Below are 25,963 nucleotides of genomic sequence, written 5' to 3'. Positions count from 1 at the left end.
GCAGCAGATCCAAAGGCTGGAGCCCCCAGCAGCCAGCGGATTTGGAAAGGGAATGGAAATGTGGTAGGGGATGGGGACAACATCCCCACGCAGTGCAAGTGTTTTGGAGTGGCATTCCTGGGAGCTGAGTTACAGACGTACCCACTGTGTTATTCCCACTTCAACCTACAGGTTTGCTTCTTTCCCACTGCACCTCCTTTCCTTCCTTCACTCCACCCTTTTCCTCCATCTTCAGCACTGCTCTCCATTCCCAAAGCAGTCACCATACCCAGACCCCTTCTGTACCCTGTCTCCTCCTGCCCTGGGCTTGAAGAGGGGCAGCCTGGCTGTCTAATGGCCCTGCAGGAAGCCACCTCCAGTTCCCTGGTGCCAGGAATGGGAGCGGAGAGCACATGATTGCCTGGACAACATGGGCTACTTGGCTGAAGGTGCTGGCCTCTGTTCTGGTAATATCAGCAGGGCTGTTGGCTAAAAGAAAGGGAGTCCTCTGGTCTCCTATTCTTCCTTTAACAGGTAAGAGAATTGATCTGAAAACACCAAATCCAGATTCAAGAGCTATGATGTGTCTGAATTCTTTTCCATTCATCCCTGCTGCCCTGCAAACACTGTACACTGTGTGTACACTGGAGGATGAGGGAACTGTAGCCTCCACTCTCTGCTGCATTTCCCTCCTCACTTAGCTCCAACCTGCAGCAGGCTTCAGGACAGGGTTTATGACTGAGCTGCTCAGCTTGGATGCAGGTAGCCCATCAGGCCTTTCTGCTCTTACCTTGAGCCTGGAAAAAGCTCTGTTTCAGCCAGCAGCCAGGAGCTCGCTGCTTTGGACAGAGCTCTGCAACCTGGCACCAATCTGCAGACTGGCAAGCTGAGAAACATTGCACTGAAACACGCAGCGCCACTGCAAACTGCTGCAGTCTCCTTGCAGGAGGCTGTAACTATCCTGCCTGTTGAACTGGAGACACTCGTTTGTTGGCCTGCTCACAGAACGAGGAAGCTGACTGTCCGTGTTGGAGGCAGGAGGGCAACTTGATCGCTCAGCCCAGGAGGAATAGCTGGGTGGGGAGCTGGGGCTCTGAGCGGAGCAGATCAGTTTCTGCGGAGGTGCAGCCTGCAATGGGGTGAGGGAATGAAAACAATTTGGCAGACATCAAAATGTACAGGGCAGCCGGAAAAAGGAGGAGGAATTGGTATTCACAGCAATCAGGCAAAGAGGAAATGAATATTCAGCCCTCCACGGATGAACAAAAATGCCAGAGGTTGGGATGGGTGAGAGAGCAGGAATGAGGAGTCACATCTTTGGCAGGGGGACTAGAAGAGAAGCACAGCAGGAAGACCCCTGGGCGCTCCCAAGGTGCCAGAGGCAGGGAAGAAATGGGAACCACATGTGGAGGCAGCCAGCTGCTCTTCTGCTGCTGGAAAACAACACAGGGTGAGCAGGGGTGAGCAGCAAGGGCTCGAGGGAGCAAACGGGGGACCAGTCAGGTCTCGGCTAAGCCACAGACTTGCAGAGTAGAGACAAGCTTATGTGGAGCACTGCGACAAGCACCAACATGGGGTGTGATCCCCTGAGCCCAGCCCATCTGCAGCTCACCATCACCCTCTCAGTGGATTTTGTTAATCCAGCTGAAAAAAAAAAAACAATGACCAAATAACAACTTCCACTGATTCAGTGAGCTGAACCGGCTCCCTGAAGGGTCTGACAGGCGGAGTGGGACAGCAGTCTGCAGCTCAGCTGTCTCACGGACTGTGGCTGTGAGATGGAAGCGGCGGCAGCGTGTGCTTTGGAGCAGGCTGAGAAAAGATTGCAGTGCTGTTCTGCAAGCCCTGCATAGATAGTTAACTTTGGTGGAGGGCAAGCGTCTCTGGCTGCAGTGACAAACTGCTGCAGTGACATTCACACAGTGTGTGACACACAGCCCATCCTCAGCAACCTGCAGCAGCCTGAGTCAGAAACAAACCACCCCAGAGCCTCCTACCCCATGCAGCTGGGGAAACTTGTCCTCCTTCCTTGAGCAGAAGGGAATTTCTAAAGTGTGGGTGCAACCAAATGGGTAAGTGACGTGATCCTCAGCTCAGGGAACCTGCAGCACTCCTGAACTCTCTTGATGATGCAGAAGGCACACGCTCCCAGCACACCAGCTGCTAAGAGGGCTTTGAAGCAAGAAGTACGGCAGTCCTGGATTTGCATCCAGACAAGATCTCCCCTCTTAGAAGTAGACCAATTTAAATGACCCAAGAGCATTAAGGTCTGCTCATAGATCAGGCCGACATCCACACCTGCAATCAGCAAAACAGCTTCATGCTGGTGACTCTTTGCTCCTATGGAGAAGGATGAGAATAAATCTGATCCCATCGCAGCTTCCCTCACTCAGAATATCTCATATTTCCAGCTATTGTAGCATGCCTGCTCCTGCACAGTATGATACCCCATTACATTAACACACACACGTTATATGTGCATGATATTAAAGGTGACATTCCCAGCAAATAAACATGACAGACTGCCATTGCTCTAGGCACCTAATTTAATTTCCTTTGGGATTTAAACCTTAGAAGCTCAAATTAAACAAATAGGTCCTGTTCACTTTATATTTCAGGCCTGAATCTAGAGTTTTCCTTCAATGCTGTTAGTTGATCTTATCAACAGGACGCTGCACAGAGATCATCATGATGAAACAGCTTTTTCACTCCCCCAGCACAAACAGCTCCAGCTAGGGGAAGAGTCTCTGCAATCTGTAGGACAAATGAAGCCATCCAAAACACGGAGTCAGCCTTTCCTCCCATGACATCTCTTGGGCAGTGCTGAGGAGGTGACGGAGCTCTCCCGGAGCCATAGAGGCCGGCTGCTCACAGCTCTGTGTTTTCACAGCTCTGTGCAAACATTCCCGCCTTCCTGGCCTGCTGAAGCTGGTTGCAGGGTGTAGCTCAGCCTTTGTCATGGCTGTTTGCAGTACGTACAGGGAACGGCCTCGCCGAGCAGCTGGGGCTATCTGGGATGTTCCCTTTGGTGCGATACAGCTCTGCTTGCACTGGGATCTCTGTGACCTGACCCAGAGAGGCCCAGACAGATGCCATCCCGTTGCCAGCAGATTCACTCTTCATTTCCCATGTGCTCTGTTGCTCTGTGAATGTCAGTAATGCTGCAGAAGCTCAGAAGACGGTGACTACCCAAAGGGGAAGTACCTGTTCTCTATCAGAGGTACCTACTGCAACAATCAAGGCCTGCATTTCCCTCTGCCTCACTGATAGCCGCATGTGCTGACACATTACAAAACACCGTGGCTGGCAGCCCCACTCAGGTGGATGCATTCAGGGAATGCTGTGAGCATGATGTCTCCCTCTCGTGGTAAATCCCACCTGAGCTTGTCTGAAACCTACTTCTTACCCACAGGACTTAGCTACAGGTCAAGTGAAGGAGCTTGTGTCAAAGCCTCCATACCCGCAGACAGTTGAGAAACCTGTATTGTGACTTGTTACAGGTACACAGCTGCAAATGCAGGAAAACAGGTGAGATCTAAAGACGTTCACAAGGTCATGGGGCTCTAGACTAGTTCGGCTGACTTTGAAAGCAACTTGTGCTTAGTAAAACATTAAAGACTTCACAGTCAGCTTATAGGTACCGTTCCACACCTAACACCCCATCTCTCTCGCACGTTAGGGTTCAACCCTACCATGAGGACTAGAAATTCTCAGCACGGGAGAGGTTGCTGTGGACCACAGTTCGTGCTGATTCTGACAGCCTAAAACAGCTGGCACACCTTTGATTTGGAAGACCCTCAGAAGCTGAGCTAGGAATTAAGCTGCAGCTTTGTCTAGCTTCAGGGAATGTGCTTTGTTCAGGGCAAAATACAAGCAATTGGCCCAGGGACAACTCAGCGTGGATGCTTTTACTGATAATACCCATGTTCTTGCCTACCTAGAAACAAAACCAAATGATCCCACACTTTGTCCTAGTGCTTTGTTTGCATTAAACATTGCCACTTGCTTTTCTAACAGGTTTGTCAAAGAAAATAAAGGTTTTATTAGATCTGGACTTGGTACAGAGCTGGCCTGTACAGCTCAGGCAGAGAAGGTGGGGAAGCATTGCAATAAACCCATACATAGGTTTACATAGGTAAATCACACCAGCACTCCTCAGACACTGCTCATCCATACAGGTGCTATACCTGGGCTGGGTGGAGCAGCTGTACCCTAAGCCGCATGTCATCTGTTACTTCTGCAAATACCCAGCAGCATTTAGGAGACCTTTGCCCTAAAAATGTTTCAGATTAATTCCTGTTGACAGCACAGAGAAAACGCAGCTGAGGTGTGTCAGCATTTCCCACTGAAATTAGACATTACCAATACACCCCTTGATTTGTGCTTTGTGCCATGAACATCCCCAGCTGCTCTCCTGGCTTTCCCCTTGGCTTGGCCTTCTTCACGTTGCCTTGCTTTGATGGTTCTGGCCTTGTCATTAGGCCATTCTACGTCATGACCAGCCCCGACACTGCCTGAAGAGGCCCATCTCAGTACAGCCTCCAAGGTACCAGCATTGCAACAAACACCTTTGATGGGAAATTTCGTTGTTGCTCTTCCAGGAGATTCATAACTCTCCTTGTACAGGAAAAACATCCACTCGCAGATGCCTGAGGGACCCTATTGCTTCACACTGTGATGTTACAATTCCCGAAGAGGAAGTATATGATGACGCTGAAAGATTTTGACCTTGTGAGATCTCCTATGACATTCCCAGCTACAAGGCTAGTCCTGGGTCCAGCCTGATGAGATCAACCTTGTAAACAGGGTTGCTTCCAGTAAACACAAAGTTTGGCTGAACTAGAGAGAGCTGGCAAGGGAGCCAAGCAACACCAATTCATTTGGAGTGAAAATGCTAAGGCTGAACAGGCATTTCAGCAAATGCTCCAACTGGGTAAGAAGAAAGCCACAAGGAATAGCCAAAATGTAGTTCAAGTAGCAAGGGAGGGGCATTAGGCCGGGGGATAGTCAGTTGGATGAAGGATGGAAGAACCTGACTTGTCCAAAACTAGCCTAGACAAAGGAGTAGAGAACTTGCTGTAGAAGAGTGGATCATGACGACCTAATGGGATGCTTTAACTTCCAATGTTAAGTTTCTCCTGGTGTCTCATGAAATGAGGCTGTGAGAAAAAAGAGCAGAAAGAGATTTGGGGGAGTGTTGTGGGAAGGTGATAAACTTACTGGAAAGTGATAGTTTAGATTGCCCCAGGCCTAACCAAGGATTTGGGGGAAGCCACCTAAAAGATTTAGAAAATGTTTGTCTTGGGACGGATGCATCTGGTGAAGAGTAGGCTGTGCTTGTATGTGATTTCGGGCAGTTTGCGGACACTGTCCTTAAATTCACCAGGCTAGGCATGGCACGGCTACTCAAGTCTGGGGAGACATAAAACCAATCCCTTGGATCCAACCCATAGCTGCCACTTAATGGGTGAGCAACTGAAGCACCAGAGTAGCTGTTACAAAGGTTGCTTTGAACCTCTACTGCTGCCATTATGCCAATGCGCATAAATGATTTAACATGTGGTATAGCAGAGAGAAGAACCAGATGTGCTCATTTCCAGGGGAATGTCCTAACTCTACCGGAACAGAGTCATTCTCTTGTGCTCTCTGTCTCTGTGACTAATTCAGTGTTTTATATGATGTGGAACAACTCCAATTGGATGAGCTGAGGAACAACCAAAATACCCTATAGCTGTGGCGGCCATAAAGCTAAGAAGTAGAAATAGCGGTTGAAATAAAAGCAAAGGAATAAAACATGAGTTTTTCATATCCTGGGTGAGTGCTTTATCCTTCAAATGTTGATTAGAGAAGGCAAAACTTCTAACGGCCCCAGCTCCATTCTGCAAAACTTTGCTTGTTTTGTTTTTTTTTTTTCCCCTTTGGTCTGTTTTTATTGAAGAAAACCTTCTATTTCTGGTTTCATTCAACACAAAAGGATTTTCTTCTGCTTTTGGTTTCTTTAAGGCTTTTGTTTCAGCTAGAAAAACTGAGAACATTTAAAGATTGATCTTGGTCTGCTCTTCTTTCCCAGATTTTTCACTTAGGTTGCCAAACCAAAAGAATGGATTGTCCCCTATGACCCTGCTCACCCCCCACCCTGCAACTGCCAACACAGATAGTGTGTGCTGATAGCTCCTGAAAGCTGGATGCTTCCCACGGGCTCCACGTACCTATCCTGCCTACAGACACGCTTGTCTAAGGTTTTCTACCAGAAGTTTGACCTTGCTGTCCTAAGCCTCCACTTATTTTTCCATGCTGGATGTCTTGTTTTAGGTTTTTAAGGGTTTTTAAGGGAAAAGGAATCAAGTTATCTCAGAGAGGTATTTTGGAAAAAGTAGTTTCCGACAGTGCTAACAAATGTGGATAATCGTTTTGTTGCAGAGCACTGGAACTAGACCTCAGGAGGAGCTCGAAGGTCAGGGGAAAGTCTTTCTCCCTACCAAGAGAATGCTTTGCAGAGTCCGAAGTGACTGAAAGTGACAATTTGCCCACAGCCTTTCAAAGAAGGGCAGAAAAATGCACTGAAGGTCCCTTATTCATTGAACATGCCCCAGTCCGAGGCAGCTCACCCCCAGACACAGGGCAGAGGCTGCTAAGTAGGACTTTCCCCTTTGATCATTCCTGTGAGTGACGAGGGATTGCTATGGCACCAGGCACATCGGGACGCAGAGCAGGAAACTCTCCAGTGCTCTCAGAATTTTTGCTGGAAGTCAGGCGATGTGGAGGAGGAGGTGAAGGAATTTGCCAGCTTGAATGAAGGGGAGGAGAGAAAAGCAGAGTCGGGCCAGGATGAGGGGAAGACAAAGACATAGAAAAACAGGATGGAGAGCAGACCAGAGGCCAAAGCCGGAGGTGACACAAAGGGTAGGGAGACGGGAGGGGAGCCCCTTTTCCACAGCCTCAGCATCCACACCATGGCTGTTGGACGCTGCAAACCTGCTGGCATGGGAGGCAAGCAGAGCTCACGTGGAGACAGAGACCTTGTGCTGAGGTGCCAACTGCAAATGATCCATAGCCTCCATCAGCCTAACAGCATTTGTTTTGAAATGGAGTAAATTACCTGGAAAAAAACCCCTCTACAGAGACCAGCAATATTGGGCATGTGAAACTTTGGAAATGGCTGAATAGAGACTGTCTGTGCAATGCTAATTCAGCCCCAGTGAATGTCTGCATCACGAAACAAATCTGTAATCACAAGATCGCCTGCAGTTTTTCTCCCACAAGACCTCTGCCCTGCTTGGTCCTCAGGATGGTTCTGCTCACTGAATGCAGCATTAGTCATCATTTCTTTTCATTATCATTCAAGTTGTTTGCCCATTTCCTCCTACTCTCTTCCCCTTTATTTAGTACTCTGCATCCGACTACTGCCAGCATGGATTACATTGGAAGTACCTAATCTTACTGCCCCTCCTGCTCTCACAGTCTCTGACGTGCTCAGCCTCACATTTCTGCAAGGCAGGGAGCACTCCTCTCCATGCAGCAGATGGGGGAGGGAGCTAAAGAAGCTGAGACCTAACAAAATCTCAGAGAAAACCCTTAAGAGCAGAGGAGGTTCAGTGTGAGCCTTGACTCTCAGGCCTACCCCCTACCCCACAGAATTCTTTTCTCTCTCCTGACTTGTAAGAATGAATTTTAATAACTTCCTGAAATTGCTTCTAGTGTTCATCTGTGGTGCTGGAATGCTTTGCAAGCACTAAATTAATCTTCACAGGATGGCTGGAAGAAGGTTTTCCTTAACAGACAGAGGAAAACAAGTGAAAAGGAAATGAAGATTCTGAATGGCTACTTCTTGCAGGTGCCTGTCCCAAGACTCACAGGTCCCACTTTTCCTGCCCACTCTGCACTGTGGGACACATGCGATCTGCAGCAGAATTCCTCCTGGCCTCTGGTGCTGCTGGGAACATGGATCAGACCTCAGTTCTCAAACTGGCCATCCACAAAATGGGGAACACAAACTCAGTTGCCACCTGTGAACATTTTAGCTTAAGAATCTGGAGACAATATTGAGAAAGAACAGAATAATAGAGGTAGGGACAGGATTCAGTTCTCCAGAGTAACAGGCTTCACCATGGGATTATTATGATTTTTCTGCAATTACTTGCCTCATTCACTACACATGTCCTAATTTCGACAAACAAAGTGGAAGTCCTATAGGTGTGAGGCTACCTTACACTTCCAAATACGCTGCATCCTTGTGCACTGAATGAGGTGGTGTACCTTGTAAAAAATACATCTGAACATTCAATTAGATACGATATTGAAATACACATCCATAACAAGGGCAAGGTTAAGCTGCAGAGACTGTTGTTCAGATGCTTCTTAAATTCTGTATGCTTGATTTTGCAGTTAACGAGGACTCTTTAAGTTTGTTTTTACTGCACTATATGGGCTCGCATGTCAGAGTTTGCAGCAATATCTGATGCGTAACATGTACGTTGTACATGATCAAAGACTTGAATGTCATCTTCTTCCCTAGAACAATGACTGCCTAAAGCAGCAGGAGCAGAAATTATCTGAAGGTAGTGTTAAACAAACCTCCTTCTCCCCTCTGGGGAGAGTAAGCAGTCCAGGTGAGCAAGGTAGGAGGGGAGAACAGTCTGCTTTGTGCTAGACGGGCAGAGAGCTCCACATAAAAGCAGAGGAGCTTTGCAGAAGCATGTCCTGACTCCCATCACCGAAGACTTAATGATGGTAATTCCCAAAGGATGATGCATGCTGACAGGCTTTGACACAAACTACCCCAGGATAATATTAATATGTATTAAAGGCTCAGGCAACTTTATTGGGTCGGGTTTGATCAGCAAGACATTTCAACAGAGCGTCTCTATCATCTGCCTGAACACAAGTAAGGGAGGGAAAGAGAACACACGCACAACCTCACCTTGCTTTGGGTAGGCTTACAGACAAACAAGGTTGATCTGTGATGAATTGCATGCTTGGCATGCTCAGTCCGAGAAGCTCGGGCACTCCACCATGAATATGAATGTCTCTGTGGGGCAGTTAATGTCAGAGTCTGTTTATATGATCAGCATCCTTAACTCTCTGACACTGGGCCAGACAGCTCCTGCCCAGCCTTTCTCTGTGCATCTGGAACATCTGCCCTTCGGGAAGGAGAGGAGAGGAGATGAGGGGTGCTTAGGAGGCATGGGGATAAGGCTGTCACAGTGCTGGGGGAAGGGGGAACGGAAGAAAGAAGGACGGAAGCCTTTGATCATGTGTAATGTTAATGCAAGTGTTACACATCAGAGACTTTGCCACGGTAACTAGCATATAAACAGGAGTCTAGTGTTAACAAGGAGGACTTCTTGAATATGTTTGTACATTTCTGAGTCAAAGCCATTTCCCTATTCAACAATACATGACACAGTGGAAGAAGTTCAGAAATAAACCAGCCTGACATGCTTAGACCTTTAATAGAATTTAGCTTCTTAGAACTAATTAAATGTTACTTAAATGGGGAAAAAAAAAAATAAAAATCCAAATGCTTGGGAAAGGTGCCAATTTGACAGCTCTGGAGAATGAAATAATCTAATCATCCCCTGAGCATGGGCAGCAGCAGGACAGGCTTCCCCCAGTAACATACCTCAAACGTGACCTGGAAAGACTGTTGACAGAAATGGGGCACACAATCGTCATAGTCTAATGACTCCTTGCCTTTTCTGCTGAGATTGCTAAAAGGGCTCCTGCCGAGCCCCAGCTGTGGCAGCGATACGGACACCGGTCTGCTAGGAACGGCGCAGGACCTGCCAAACTCCTGTCACCTGCTAAGCACCCACTGCAGCCAGAGACTCTCAGCCCATTGCTCAGCCTGGCCTGACCCACCTTGGACATGCTCCACTCCAGCCCACGAGATGTAAACAGGAGGTGCTGTGTTTAGTCTGCAGGTTTGGGCTTTCGCTGCACCAGCACTCAGGCCCAAAGGAGTCAGTCCCTGGCTGCTGCACAGAGTGGAGGCCTGGATTTTTCAGGCTCTGTTTCCTAAGATAGGAGAAAAACCTGCAGAAGAAGAGGCCTGCCATCTCTCTTCCTCTCCATAATCCTTCCATTTGCATGCCTCTGTAACAAGCCTCTGCATTGCAGTGCCCCAGGTCCCAGGCAGAGGAGAAGGAAGGGCCCCTGGGCCTCATTCTGAAAGCTCTGCGGGGCTGCCAACTCGGGCTGCAGGGGTCTAAACTAACACAACTCGCCTCCTTGATAATTTTGTGCACCACAGTGTCTTTTACTTCTGAAGCAAAGCCACATGAACCTCCCTCCTCCACTCCCAACACCACAAGGGACTGCTAAGCACAGAGGAAGCCTTGCATTGCATATTAAGCCAAGAGCCTCAGACACTCCCACATTTATCTCACACAACCAGGTCCTCCTCCTCTTGTCCCAGGCTGCTTCTAGCTTCCTTTCCCCTCCCAGCCAGGCTGTCCTCCCTCATTCCTATCACGGGATGGGGCAGGAGCCAGCACGAAGTCAGTCTTGTCAGAAGAGAAGATCCAACACAATGATCTTGTGCAGGAGACAAGCAAGGGAACTTGCTTCTCTCAGTCCCTCAGGAGCCAGGAACTCTTCAGCTTTCCCTCCCAGAAAACTTGCTTAATTTTCAGCACCCCAGTAACAGGCACAGAAGCAACTGGGTTCACAAGGGTTAATATTGGTTACTTGCCTGAATGGTGACCTAACTGCTGCCGTTCCTCACTCTTAGAGGTTACCCGACTGCTCCACACATTAATACGTTTCAAGATGTGATGTAAATGCAGACAAACACTCATATGTTTGGAGTTAACACAGTCACAAGATCCCGTGTATCATGTGTTGGCAAGCACAGGAACCAACAGCAAATGACCCACCCTTAAGCCTGACCGTTTGCTGTTAATCATTACAGGAGTGTTGCACTTTCCAGTCAGTACAATCAAAGCATGCAAGTTCTTTGAAATCCCTACACGAGATGATTCCAGCGAAGATCAGCTCCTTCACAAGTCATACAGATTTCAAGGTATGATGTCCTCCAGACATATGAACACATGCACTGGAATGCCTTGAAAACAAGTCACTGGAAGGTTAACTACAACACTGCAACTCTAAAACAAACCTCTGCCTTAAAAACAGAAGGGGAGGCAGGAATGCCACAGCAACAGAGAAGGCAGAGATGTACTGCATGTATACAGTCTCTCAGAGATGTGTTTTTCTGTATAAACATATTCCTCAAAGCATTTTTTTTTAATCTTTGCAATGTGTTTATAACCATGAAGAAATTCAAGGTTAGAATAGTGCCATGTCATCCTATAATTCGTGCATCCCTGGCTCCAAAGGGCTGACCCTCAACACAAAGCAGATGGGGAGCTTCCAAGGGAAATCTGTGATACAGAAACAGCGTGGTGCAGAAAATGTGTGGGTGCTTCAAGCAGCCACACTTTTGTCATAAAATCATTAAGAAAGAAGTAAAACTGAAAGGCTGACCCTCTGTGCTGCCCTCCTGTAAAGGGTGATGTAAAACTGAGATCCTGGCTCTGTAGGATCGAAGTCCCACAGCCTTCTCTGGATATCAGCTTGCTGGCTCTTCTGCCCTGACTCCATTTAGGTCATTCCACTCTGCCTCCCTAGATTCCTTTCTTGAGGAAATCAAGAGCAAAGAGTCTTCAAAGTGTTTGCTGACTCCAGGAAATGGATACTTCTGTATTCACAGACAACTTTATAACTTCCCAGCCACTGCTCATCAATTTCAGCTCCACTGACATAAATAGTAACAGTTTACCATTATTTTTTGTGTTCCTGATCACTGAAAATATTCTGCATGAACTGTAAGAGATGCTAAACAGGTTTGTTACACTTTCAAGCCCTTAACATAGGATCATAATTAGGACACTGTAAAGGGGGAAGGAAAAAGGAAGAAGGCTCACTCACTTGTAACCAAGGTCCATGTGCTGCATAGGGGTGCTCCTCTGTAGCAAATGCGCCTTCTACTCCCGTTGATACAAATGTGATTGCTGTGTCCCCTGTAATACTTTTATATGTAAAGTGCCGTCCATGTAAGAGCCTTCCCCTGGGAATAAAACACACATGTGTGAACTGAAAGGCTGTGAGCAGCATTCAACAGATCAATGAAGATGTATCGCTATAGCTTCTGCCATCAGCATGTGTCTGATTAGCCCATCATAAGTCTCCTTTTGAGGCAAGTTTTCTTTTATTTCCTCTATATAATGTGGGGCCTTGCTTCAAAACTAGAATAGCCTAACTGGATCCCATTGCATGTCTGTCCCCATGATGAAGCCCCAGTGCATGTACAGAAAGGGGACTGTCAGTCTTCAGTCAGTCTTCAGAAACAAGAAAACTGCAGGAGAGGATCCAGACTTTGCATCACATGGCAGTGAGACAGTGCTTTTCTAAGCAGGATCATCAGTGGGATCAAACTGTCATGCCTGTGGTACTTAGGCTGAGTGCCTCTGCATGCAAGCATGCTTCCAATATGCAACTGGGAAAACTTAAGGTAAGATATATGGCTCCCAACACAGGGTCACAGCTGATTGATGAGTTCCTGCTGGTCAGTTGAGCTGTGTTAACTGATCAGAACAGAGTGTTCACACATTCATAAGGTAAAATAAAATATGTTCATGTCAGCTATCCCATTGGTTTCTCAACAGGCACAGGTGAGTGTGCACCTGCTGCTGATAACTCTGATACCACAGGCAGGTAACTAATTAAGCCAAAGTAACTCAATCACCTGCAATCGTTTGTTTTATGCTAACGACTACATTTGCCACATGTGTTTTTTAAAATAGTGCTGACTGAAACTGTGAGTATCTAGAAAAGTCACATACAGTGCTATGCGTAGCCTAACCTCCAAACGATAATGCACAGGGTACACACACAATGTGCTGTTCCTCACTCATGCAAGTGACAAAATTTGAGTAGAAAACACACTTGCATGCATAAACTGACTGCAAACAGGCTTTGCACAAATATCTGTGTCTGAGTTTATAAGCCATAGTTAACAACTCAAGGGATTTGTTTGACAGAATATGATAAGACATCCCTTCTTTATCAGAGTTGCCAGCATTGGACTATTAATAATAAAGGCAGACTAACCCTGTCCTGTTTCAGTACACTAAAATACACTGGAGGACAGAAAAAAAGAATGAGGAACAGCCTTACCATGATGAACACACATGCAAAGAATCATCTGTTTCCAATGTGTTTTGGCAAAATTAATTCAGCTCTGGCCTTTAAAGAACCATTGCATGCGTGTCTGTATGGTGAAACAGTGCCACAAGGCAAAAGCTGCAGAAGCTGAGAAGAAGGAAGGATGGCCTCACTCACCTTAGACAGAGGGGGATCAGCGCTCCAGACTCCTGGTTAAACTTCAGGTGTACGCTTTCCAGCTGTCTCGTGCGGATTAGCTCATGAGGAATGATAGCTGCTGAGCTCTCGCTTTCTAAACTGTCCTTCCGGCTTCTAAAAGAGACAAAACATGCACACTTAGGATCCTAGAGCTGTGTGCTGTTTCTGCTGTGATTCAGATCGACCGTGTCAATACTGAGGAACACAGGACCAAACTGTTATGAAGACACAGCTGAGTTCTCACCCCTTCATGGACTCAGCTTCCCACAGACTATCAGTCCCAGTATGTGCTGCCTCAGTTTGATGACCTAGGACCAGAACTGGCCAAGACACATGCTGCGTTCCTCCCCGGCACACAAGAAATAGAATTTCTGGGAAGAACTGCAGTAAACCTACACTCTCTAATGTTCAAACCACTACAAAATAGCTTAGAAACATTAGCAGGTATGCAGTCCCGCCCCCTTTTGCTATGTTTTCAGGATATTTTAGGCAGTGACCTGCAGGAAAGAGTGGCCTGGAATATCTTTCAGGTCTGAGGCATCCCTACAATTACAACCAAATTACTTCTTTCCACAGCTCAGCTGGAAGGTTTTGAGAACTCTGTATCCACCTGCATCAAGTGCAACAGCCAAAGACTGATTCTGCTTGTAACGAGCAGGACACACACGGTTTGCCTTCTCCTTGAAGTGGGGCTGTTTTAAAGCAATGCAGCTTTGCTTTCCTATTTATGTTTTATTTTTTCATTTCTGCAAGGCCAGCATGTGGTGAAGCCACGAGTAAAGGTTATGTTGGTACACAATTAGGAACTTTGCCAGATAGAATCCTCCAGGTAATCGAGCAGGTGTATCTATCTCAAAATACTTGACCATAAACACTTTATGTGTTCAAAGAGCAGTTACATGATAGTCCAGAACAAAGAAGGAAGGACATAGAGTTCAGAGTTTCTGAGGATGACATGAACTGATGTGATGAGTCTGACACGTGATTTATATTTTTGTTGCTTGGTGTAATTAATAGAAATAAGACTTATATTAAGTTTAGATAATTTCTATACTGCAGAATCACCAAAAGAGGAGGACAGGGAAAGCAGGGAGCTGGCAGAAAGATGCCATATTGCAATGTGGTTCTGTTTTGTCACATTAAAAACCAAACAGCACTACCAGGCTGAGTATCTTGCATTTGGGAACACTGTGAAAACATGCTCAGATCCCTCCTCCACCCAAGCTGAGCCATCTTGAACATACATCTGGAAAAAAATGTAAAGAAGCAGCTTGACCCTCACAAGCCCTCACGACCCATCACACCTCTACTTGACTTTACCTTTGGGTGTTGTCTCAAAACTACTTCCATCAACTACACACACAGCAATACGGTTCAGAACAGCTTCCAAAGCAGCTCAGTCTGTTGCCTCTACCCTGTCACCCAGGCCTAGGAGAGCTTTGCATTCAGGCCGCTGAGCTGCTCACTCTAATACAAAGGTACAGGCTCAGCCTCAATCTCAGGAAGGCCTGCAAATACCCTGCATGCCCAGGCTGGAAACATGCAGAGAAAACAAACCAGAGTAGTACAGCTCGTCTCCCTGCAAGATGAAATGTGCTTCATGTTGTGCCTTAGCCACACACAAAGAGTAACAGACGCAGCAAGGACACAGTAGGTCAGGATAACAGTCTATGCACAGAGTGGGTTGATGGTCTGCCAGTCAGCCAAGTGTCAGTCGGGTGGGTTAACCCTGAAGCAAAGACACAACATGCTTTGTAGTCCATAGGTGGCACTTAAAGTTGTGTTTAATCTACTTGGGCAAACATTTTACAGCTCTTTGTAGGTGGGGTCTTCAAAGAACAGAGGTGGGCCAGCATTTTGCAGGCTGATTACCTGAGAAGTGCACTGTTGATTAATGATCAGTTGACCTTAAGGTAAGCTTTGCCTGAACTTCCTTATCAGATCTTATATACACAAGTGAACTGTGGGAAAGTCAGCCTGTGGTCTACTGCTTCCAATCATTCATTTATCAATCCCTACCAAAAGGGTCAGCCATTAGCAACGCATGGTTTTCAAGCAGGCTATAAGCTCGCACTCGTTAAATGCAGCTCCAGAGTTTATGCAGCCTGGAGCAGACCATGAGTTTCACAGCAATGTTAATGCTGCAGACAGGAGATTGTCCCCTTCTCACCTGCATCACTCACGTGTGCCAGGCATGTCTCCCACCCCTGCGTCCCACAACTGGTGCTGCAGGCCCATGTTTTGGAAGGACACGCTGCCAGAGGGCAGATCCCAGCAACCGCAGCCTCCAAACCCCATGAAATGAAGGTGGGCTTTTCAGTTTCCACCACATGAGCCAGGACAGCTGCGAGCACAATGGGGCTGCAGTCCTGAGGGGAAACAGCCTCCGGTTCTTAATGCAATAATAGCAATGACGACAATATTCTGGAGAAAAGGGGCGAAGCTTTCTAAATCTTATTAGGAACAGCAAATGCTGTTTGTCATTATACACTCGAGAGAAGATGTTGACTAATGTATAACTATCAAACGGAACTGTCATGACTTTAAGGCTGTCAATAATTATGACTTCACATTAATAAGTAACCAGCCCTCCTGTCAAAAAGGTGAAGGAGTGAAGCAAAATGGTAGTTTATACTTTGAATGACATGAAATAATTAATCCTTTCCATGAAACTTTTCCGAGATAGTCACGGTTTCAGTGTTTCTTGTGGGGCTCACGTAATTTCAGCTATTTGAGGTTGAGGGTGAAACTCCAATAGCAGAACGCTGCCACTTTCTATCTAAGCTGTATGTTTCTAAGCAAGAGCTTTGTGTGGGTGGGCACTGCTGGCCATGTGGTGGACTAAGCACCTCAAGGTGCATCCTCCAGCTTTGCAATATGCTTGGAGATGCCCAGGCACAAGGTGCTTGAGGAAAGCCACAAAGCAGATGTGACTTTTACCTCTGCAACACGTGAAGCAACTCTTAAAAGACCTGTTAATATCCTCCCACTGGGAACAGAAATCCTTGTACTTACTCTTCTGAAGGGTGACAGTCCAGACAGAGGGTCACTAGGATGTCTAGGGTGTTGTCAATGAGAAGTTCGCACCATAACACACCCTGCCATCCACAGCTTGTACTTTTCAGACGTAGAAGAAAATTTAGAATAAGTTCGCTTTCTAACACTAACATCTCTGGTTTTATGACTGCCAGCTACCCATCAGCCCTCGCTTCCTCCACCCCATCACCAAATAAACCAGCAGCAGAAACCGGTGGAGTTTTATTTGTTATGACTAAGCTCTAGCTGACTATCACGTAAAACGCTGCAAACTTTGTCTATTCCAGATTTAATACTTCATCCAACCCCCACAAAAAAATCACGTTTCCCACTGTCCAGAAAAAACAAGTCTGCAACAGCTCGGGCTGCTGCATTCGGAAAGGCAGTAGATTTAAATGGAAGCAGCACGCCGGAAATGTCCCAGTTTAAGGACTGCTCATCCAGTGTTTTGTGAAACTCGAGGGGGGCTGGGGGAGATTAAAGCGCATTTCCCTCTGATTGGGAGCTTGTGGGAGGTGTAAATGTGGGCAGTTGTCAGATTAATTCTTTAGATGATTACATTCTTTTTGTTTCTTTAAAGCTGTTTGTAGTTGGGTTTGATGTCTCCTATTCTGGGCAAGTGTATTGCTGCAGTTACCAAGGTGACTTTAGCTGACTTTCAACTATTTTTTCCAGCTTCAGTTTCTACCAGTAGTCTGCTTCTGGGCGGAGGAGAGGAGGACATTATTAATATTATTTTCTTAATCCTGTGAATGCTGATTAACGGTTCACGAGCTTCATCAAAGCCATATTTTACTTTGAAAGCACTGTTTTTGAAAGAGGGGTGGTCAAGCTGTTGCAAAGGGCTCCACTGTGGACTGCAGCCTCCCCAGACTTCCCTCAACAGGGAGAAAGAGCCCGAGGAGCCCGACATCCCCACGCGCTGTGCTCCATGATGGAAGCAGCCACACGCTGCAACCTGTAGCCTCCCGGGGGCCTTCTCTTTGTATTAAAGATGAGAGTAGCTGCAATCTGCTTAATTTTATGCCAATTAGCAGCAGCCCTTGGGGGATCCTGGAAAACCGCCAATGCAATCACCAGGTTGCGCAAAGTTTGGATGTCCCCTCCTTGTATGTCATGTTTATGGCAACCTCTTCTCAAGCAGTCCCAATGGCAGTTATTTTATGGGATTCCAGAATAACCAGGTTGATCGGATTAAGAAAGGTTTATTTACTCTTGCATTCACATCCTGCTTTTTGATCAGGGTGTTTGATCTCACAGATCTGTTACTGAGGTCACAGTTCCCTTCCAAGCTCCATCACCTACACGGAACACAGTTTCTCTGCATTTCCAAGCCATTACCCAGGTACTGACATCATGAAGGACAGACTCTTAGAAATTGCCCATGGCAGTGCCTTGTGATGGTGGGTGCCCTGCCCACCACATCCCTAACCTGACTTACATCACTAACCTGACTTACATCACTGATCCCTCCTTCCTGGTACAAGCATCAGTGCCATGACTTAGCAAATGCAGCCAATCAGAGCAGGTTTACACAGCTGCAAGAGAAAGGCTGCCCCACTTTTTCTTTTCCCTTTTTCCTTCCCAACTGGGGCTATTTCAAAATTCCTCACTCTCTAATGAAGATACGGTCAAAGATCACTTAAGTGCCGGCAATCTTCCAGTGTCTTTCCCACAGTTTCCCCTGAAGGACAAACCAGCAGTTGTGGGAAAGAGCCCAGAGCATCTTGGCACGTGGTGTTCTGGGACACGTCATAGAGGCACAGAGGCAAGTGCAGAACCAGCGAGGAGGCTGCTGCATGGATCCTGCTGTGGTCATGCTGAAACGAGGCCCGCTTCAGCGTTCCAACCTGGAGGCTCATCATCCTGGTTCAACCGGATGGTGAAGAGGTTCTGTATGAGTTTCCTGATGCAGAAAGGCTCCAAGGACAACGCCAACGCCAACACCAACAATCTTCTTGCCCCTTTGGAAAGCTGCATAGTTATTAGTGCCGGTGCTTGCAGGGGCTGGACTGTTCCAGACCTACAGCTGAACTAGGATTAAAAGATTTAGGCTGTGTCACTGGCAGTCTGAAGACTCAAACCACCCTTTTATGCAGCAGGTTCCCCATCTGTAAAACTGAGACGATTTTCCACGTAGGAGTGTTGCAAGGATTAAGTCAGTGTTTGCAGAGCACTTTTTGATTCTCATCTGAGGAAAACTATGTAAAAGTGCAAAATTATTAGCACGGTGACCACTCTGCACTTCTACTGACACTGGTTTTCCAGACATTTGCTTTCCTAGTTTGCAGGCTTGTCACCCAGCACTCAGGCTCATGCTGAGAGACACTCCCTAAAGCACACTGCCTCCCCCCATTCAGCATTCCTTACTTAAGCAAGACACCACTGAATGTGTCTCCATGAGGGAGCATGCCTAAATAAGCAGGCCTGGGTTGGAAACTTACTGCTTAGTGGTTGCAGAATCAGAAAGTCTAGCCAAAACAAGACATTTTCAGAGAATGCTGAAATGCTCTCCTTTATGTAAAACTTTGCCTCCAAGAACTGAAGACAGGAAACCAGCTACACAGACAACAGCTCCCCTCCGCCCAAAGAAAGCAGCAAGCAAAACCTAGTGCAACTGGGAGAAGCAAAGTGCACACTTGCCTCAAAGCAAATCCTATGCCTTGATACCACCCTAAGAATTTCCTCAGAAATGTTACTCAAATTGAGCTTGTTGATTTGCATTAACAGCACTTAACAAAAGCAGCAATCAGGGTGTCCTCTTTACCAGTCAAATGGACTACACATAGAGAGGACTCCAGTCCCACAAGCTTGCACTCTCATTCACATGCCTCAAACCTGATCCTACACCATGGCAAGTAACTGAAATCACCAGGAGTGATTTTAGGAGGATTTCTGTAAGTGACACAACTTCCCACAAAGGCAAGGCAACAACCTGGGATGGTGGGGGTGTCCTGCAGCAGAAGGTCACAGCCAGGACAGCCCCAACAGACCCACCTGCCAGAGGCTTGTTCCCTGCTCCATTTGCCAGGAGCCTGCCTTCATTTCCCTACACAGCTGGAAATTGTTCAGGGCTGGATGGAATTAGCACACGGGCAGAGCTACCATATGTTCGGGGATCCCTAGACTCTGCCTGTTTCTCTGCTTGGAAATCAAACACAGATGGGATTTGAGGCCTTTGGGGCACCTGCTGTGGGCTCCTGGACAAACGACCACTGTGCATGAGTGGCCAGGGAACCAGCGTCCCACTCCTTGGGAAATAAATCCCAGCTCGAAACACAGGAACCATGCACAAGTTGAACCATGCTACTTTATCCTTCTCGAGGAAAGGGAGGGTGACAAACAGCAGACAGATTTTGGTTCAGCCTTGCATTTTGTCCAAGTAACACAGCCCTGGGGACCTCTTCCTGCTATCAAACCTCACCTTGAGACACTGGGGATGTGCGTGGGCATTACTTGAAACCTAGAACAATGAAGTGTAGCAATTACTGATAATTTTAGCTTCAGCTCATGCAGTAATGCAGCTTGCTAGCTCTGGGTTTCTATTCCAGCCTCAGCTGACAGGAGCAGTAAGACTGAGTCAGCCAAGGGGCAGAAAAACATCGCTTTCAGCAGTGCTGCGTGATCAAGGGGACCCTTGAGGGGTGGAAAAGGTCAAGAACTCCCCTTTCCCCACCCTGGCTCTCACAGTAACTGTGGCAAATTAATTCCTCTGTCCTCATCTGTGAAGCAGGGCTACTACTTGCCCACCCCACAGGAAAGACAGCTCCAAAGTTTACAACATTAAGAAATTAAACAGCAAAATAAGCGAGACTCAACAAGTGTCACTGATCTTTGACATCTGGAGCCTCCAGCCAATGGAGGCCTCAGCAGCAGTGTTTAGTCTGACATCTGAATGGAACAGCTCAGCATCCAACCATGGTGAATCTGCAGTTAAGGAGATGGGGAGCCTCGCCTTCCTGTCTGCCTGAGCTGCACCTACCAAGCCGATGGGTCATAAGAAATGAATTACGTTCTACTGTAGGGTACATTTGTATTCATACACGCCTAATTTTTCCAAGGCGTAATCAAGAGTATTATGTTACCTATGGTCAAAATGATTAGACATGTTTCCAAAGATTAATTTAGTTTTTGTTGGTTTTTTTTTTTTCCTTAAATGCATACAAACTGATTTAATGGCTGCTTATGAACTGAGCTAACAGTCATTTTGAGAAACAGATGTCTGATGCAGTTTGAAGCATTAAGAGTGCCTTTATTCATATCCATAGCAGAAAAATGGCTACACAGTCTACAGTAATAACACTAATGAATCAAAGTACTACAGCTGCCCAAAAGGGTTTTGACAGAAACCAGCTTTTTTCTCAAAGGAACTTTTTTTAGGACTCTGGGACAGCAAGCAATTGGTAATATGCATGCTTAGCATTTAAGTGTGTGCTTTGCTGGAGCCAGAACACTGAATCGAGCCCTATCTGCAACTAAACAATGTGAGGATTTTGCATAAGCACTGAAAACTGTAACAACACGAAGCTGGGCAATGCTGATGGCATCTGGATCCCAACATTTCATACAAATAAACATTCAAAAGTTGGAGTGTTCTGATGCATTTAGTAACACTGAATGTGGAATACGTTGCCTACTCTAAGCCTTGACAGATTATTGTGTGTGGGTGGTAAGGGCCGGAGAAGAGAAAGGGGAGATTGCTACCAGGAAAGCAGTCAGTGGCTGCAAATCTATGATAAATAAACAGCAAATTCCTCTCCTGCACAAAGCCATTAAAGTCTATGTCAGGCTTTAACATCCTAATGTCAGCTGAGTGCAAATTTGATGGCCAGCGCTCTGCAGTGCTCCCTATGGAAAGTAGATTTGGAACACTTTGCCATGCCCCAACAGAGTGTTTCTGTCAAGTTCCTGAGGAGCCCCTAACGCACCAGTTATTCACAGGACCCTTGCAACGAACCATGGCTTTGATATTTTATGGTCTGGAGTGTACAGTGCAGGATATGATTACACACAAGCCTGGTTCCCATCAGCCAGCACCTCGTAATCGTTAACATATTTATCCTGGTGGTGCCTCAAGAAGATGACATTGTTATTAGTCTCATTTTATAGACTTAGAATTGAAGCTCAATAGCTAGATGACTTGTGAAGGGCAGAACTGAGAACCAGCCCTAACAGGCCCGAAAGCAAGGTACCTTGTACAGATTCTTGTATAAGAAGGACTAGATCCATGGGCAGAGTTGTCCACCTCAGGTGCCTGTGAAGTCCTGTGAAATTACCATACATACACTGGGTTTAATGCCTCAGCCTTTGCTACTGCACATACCTACAGGGAATGTGGATGCAGATATACTACTGCATGCAAAAACTGAATTCCTATGCTATATCTCTGCAGCAGTAGGAGCTGAGAGACTTTGGACCACGCTCATGTACTAAAGGGGCAGGTTGTCCAACCTTGCTCAAATGCTTAAGACATGCTGAGAAAGCATATTAAAAAAGGCTCAGACTTCGTAAGAGCTTCATGTACTACAATACTCTCAGTGCATCAAACAAGTCCTGTTGTATCCATTACATGAACTGGAAAGGAAGAAACACTGCAGAAGTTGAAAAGGATGCTTTCCAAACTCCTCTCAAAGCAGTGGGTAAAAATGGAGGAAGGAGATATGAAGACACACTGCTCTTTGAATTGAGATTTCCTCCATCACTCAGATGATAACTATCACCAGTGACACTGGCAGAATGTGCAGTAGTCTGATATCTCTCTTTTGTTAACTGCTTTGCTATTATTGGGAAACAGGCTAGCTAGCAGCTTCTTCAGCAGTATCCATAGACCTCAGAGTAATGCATTGATCTTTTAGGAAACAAACACAGGGAACCAGCCACTCCTGCTATTTGGGTTTCAGGGAGGATGGGTGTTCAGCCGCTACGAATAAGACAACTTTACTACAAAGGGTACTAACCAAGGATACAAATCTCTGACTTTTACCTGCCTTCCTCTCCATCTCAGTGCAGTTGAAAACTCAGGTAAATATCTGTGTGCTCCACCTTAACATTTCAGCACTCTGTTTTGAGTGTATCTGTGCTTATCATATCTTGGATAATGTACAGCCTTCTTATCTAAGCAATGACTACCACTCAGCATTGCAGCTTACCCATCACCTGCCTCCCTGACCTGGTAAGCACCCAAATGTTTCCGGTCTCCCCCAGCCACTGCAAACAGAAAGCTGTACCTGGGAATGCAGAGTCCAGCATCTGTGAGAAATCCAGCTCAATACTTTACAGCCCTCTGAGGCTGGGTGTGATGCTTACAAATCAGATGGCGTCATTTCGTTTCTTCAGAAGGGCCAATGGGACCCACCAATGGTTCAATGAGACCCACCTTCACATAAGACACTATACTCAGAATCTGAGTCAGGTCAGGATCAGACTCCATATAATTACTATATATAAGAAATAAGGTTATTCCTAAAGCAGTAATAAAGCCACCAGAGACTTTGGTGTGTTTTTTTTTTCCTTTTTTTTTAAATCAGCACCAATATATCATCTTACTTATTAGTACACAGCATCAGCAGTTAACTTAATGCTTCCCCTGGTGTACCAGGTAAATCAGAAATACTCACACACAAACATAAATGAGAGGTCATCCAGAAAATGAAACAAGAAAGGACATCAGAGTTCTATTCAAGGAATATTTTGAGTTAGGAATGAAAATGGAATTGAAATGGAGCAGGATGCTGCATAGCACTATAGCAAAGAACTGATTTCATGACTATCTTTACTCTTGGAACACAGTTTTCATAGGAGACTAGGTAACCAAAGGAAATACCAAGATGAGAGAGTGCAAAGATATATGCTTTTCTCTACCACTTAGATGAAAAAGTTACAATTGATGGAAGAGATTCAACTAGTAAATTAAATAAGCCTAAGACTGAAGGGAAAATAACCCGTAAGACTGAAGTGCAGATACTGCAGATGGCTTGAAACCACAGGTAACCTCCTATAGACTTACTGAAGCCTAAATATATGAATGAGGACAGATCTACAGACCCATTTTGTCCTACTTTACTCACCTGTTAGTCTATAGACTGTAAGACATCAGGGTGATACTGGCATCAATTAATATCAGTACCTGCCTTCTCAGCAAGATCAAAGATGATTTTAGAAAAAAAATAATCAACATTTTAACCAAAAGGTTTCTAATTATGAACTCTGACAGAAAATGCACATGCAGAATCAGCAAATGCTCACCTGTGCCATGTAGCTCTGGATACCACAACACCATATGAAAAAGTAGTTTTATATGGCTTAGTTGTGCCTGATTTCCAACACTGTACACCATGAGTAACAAATCCTAAAAGGCGCTGTCAGAGCCACTCCATATTAACAAGTCTGTGCAAAATTCCTCTCAAAATCTCCCCTCCTGAGTAGTAGCCCATTAACCCACCTTGAACAACTCTTCCTCCTCTGTCTTTGGACTTTGTAAGCATTTGCTATTAGCTTTCCCTTCCTGACAAGCCTTTTCTCAGCCAGCTTTAACTTAGCATTCCACGTTGTGCTCTTATACCCTCCCATCACTGAAGAATGCACTTACGGTGCTCGGTCATGGTTCAACCCATTCTGTCTTTGTGCATTTATTGGAGGTAGAACAGGTTTGCTGTTAATCTCCAGCCCTCTTCGCAGAGTCTCCCTGATTTGCTCCGTATCTGCAAAGAGAATTTTTTTAATGTGACTCAGAGTCCCCAGAAACATCACAAACACAAGGAGACGCCAGCTCTTCTCAAAAGGTCTATTTCATCTAAATCCTTCAGGAAGAAATAAAGAGATACTAAGGGTGAATTTATAACAGCACTTCCTGCACCTTTAAGTTATTCCACTTAAAGTCAGCTTGAATTCCCTGAACTGCAATGTTATGTCAGGCAAGAACTGGAACCTCTGGTACTATGCCCCCCGATGTAGAAATTCTGAGTAGATTTGTATGCTTTCATAAAGGAAGTGTTTACTGTTACTGCGGCTCTTGCAGAACCTTCTGACATATCCAGCCTTTGTGCTGGAAGCCACTTTTCCCATTAGGCATCGTGGGAGCTCACTCCTTTACTAAACAAGTGCAAGAAGGTCCTGGAGTTTTTGCAATTGGTTTTGAAAAATCTGTTGATTCATTTACTACCAAATTCATAAAAAGAAAAACCTTTTATGCGGATAAAGTTCATCCCCAAGCTCACATTGAAAATAAACTGCGAATTACGCAGTGCAGATGCAGTGTCCTCACTTTTTCATTTTCCTACAATGTCAAGTGGCCAAATATTTTAAGGGGATGCTTCCTTAATTTGCTTAGAAATTTCCCCTTCTTTTTTGATGACTGAGGGGAGAAAACGATATTAAAATGATTTCAAAATCTCTTAAAGGACATGACATACAAATATCATCATTTATATCTGTCTTGGGCTTTCCATCTGCAGGGCCAATATTGTCTAGTCTTTTTAAATCCAGTGTAGTTCAAAATATTTCCACAGAGGCCAGACAGAACCGTATATACATATACACTTAGAGGTTGCTATTTTTATTATTACTTTTTTTTATTATGGACTTAAAACAAATATAATTCCTATGGAACACATCATTCATTCCAAGAAATCTCAAGCCCTCACGTGTTATTACTTCACCCATTTGAAAGTTAGCATGAATAATTTCAAGCATGCTTAATGTCCATGACATCTGTACCCTGACATGGCACCTCGCTGCAAAAGGGGAACTCCACTGTACTCAACTTCTTCTTTCCAGAGTTCCATATTTGCAAGAATCACTTGAGTTCAGCCACAGCAACATGCAATGTCAGTCCAATGTACCGCCCCAGAAGTGGCTGCATTAAAAAGGAAACACAGCCTAGGAAAATGCAATTGCATCACCTTGCAGGTGTTTACAGCCCTGGTTTCACCCAGTGCTCAGTTTAACTTTGCAGATTTAGATGAGAAACAGCCTCAAACCTGAAGGACACGTTGAAAAAAACAAGGATTTCCTTCTCTATCTCCTACCCTTCTTAAAGAAGCCACACCAAAATTTCATTTTGTTCCTCTGAGGCATATCGCGCCTTCTAGCACGTGTGCTGTTTGCTAGGAACCCCATGGCACTGCCCAGACTCATCAGCACCCAAAAGCCAAGGCAGTGCCGCGGCCCAGGACCTCTTACCTTTCCCAGAGAGCCGCCGCGGCTGGGTTCCGATGCAAATGCTCCTGCTGTCCTCGTCATCCTCAGGGGGCCGGCTGAGATCATCCCAGGCACATTTGGCACTCACTCCGCTTAGGTTTGAGCCGTCTGTCTCAATCCCTTTGTCGACCCTCTCCTGCTTGAAAAGATCCAAAACCACACAACTTTTTTGGATGTGGCTTGACCCTGAGCTGAAACCCAGCCTAGCTCCATCCATCCATGTTTTGATGTACCAGCTAAGTATGACTGCACAGCAAGTCAAATCAGGAGCACATCTGAACTGAAACAAACCAGGACAGACTGGGCTGAGCTTCTGTCCTTTCCTCAGCGCTTCACTGCTTGGTGCTCACAGGCAGAAGACAGGTGAGAGGTGGAAATGAGAGAC

At 45.8% G+C, this 25,963-nt stretch overlaps 1 protein-coding gene across 3 annotated transcripts in view; it reads right to left on the bottom strand.

Annotated features, from left to right (window-relative positions):
* Window positions 1–25,963, bottom strand: part of SUFU (SUFU negative regulator of hedgehog signaling) — an 81,149-nt gene that overhangs the window by 10,372 nt on the left and 44,814 nt on the right. For 2 of the 3 annotated variants that reach the window (XM_015866980.3, XM_032445329.2), the window contains exons 7-10: window positions 25,561–25,717; window positions 23,969–24,080; window positions 13,324–13,458; window positions 11,911–12,049 (exon numbers count right to left, since the gene is read on the bottom strand). In XM_015866980.3, coding sequence (XP_015722466.1) covers window positions 11,911–12,049; window positions 13,324–13,458; window positions 23,969–24,080; window positions 25,561–25,717 — 543 coding nt within the window. The remainder of the gene's footprint in view (window positions 1–11,910; window positions 12,050–13,323; window positions 13,459–23,968; window positions 24,081–25,560; window positions 25,718–25,963) is intronic. The other variant, XM_015866981.3, reaches the window with a different exon arrangement.

Source organism: Coturnix japonica, chromosome 8 (assembly GCF_054131305.1).
Source record: "Coturnix japonica strain WE chromosome 8, WE-NBRP24, whole genome shotgun sequence".
Classification (NCBI taxonomy): domain Eukaryota; kingdom Metazoa; phylum Chordata; class Aves; order Galliformes; family Phasianidae; genus Coturnix; species Coturnix japonica.
Note: the sequence above shows the minus strand (reverse complement) of the source record. Positions and strands in the feature narration are given on the sequence as shown.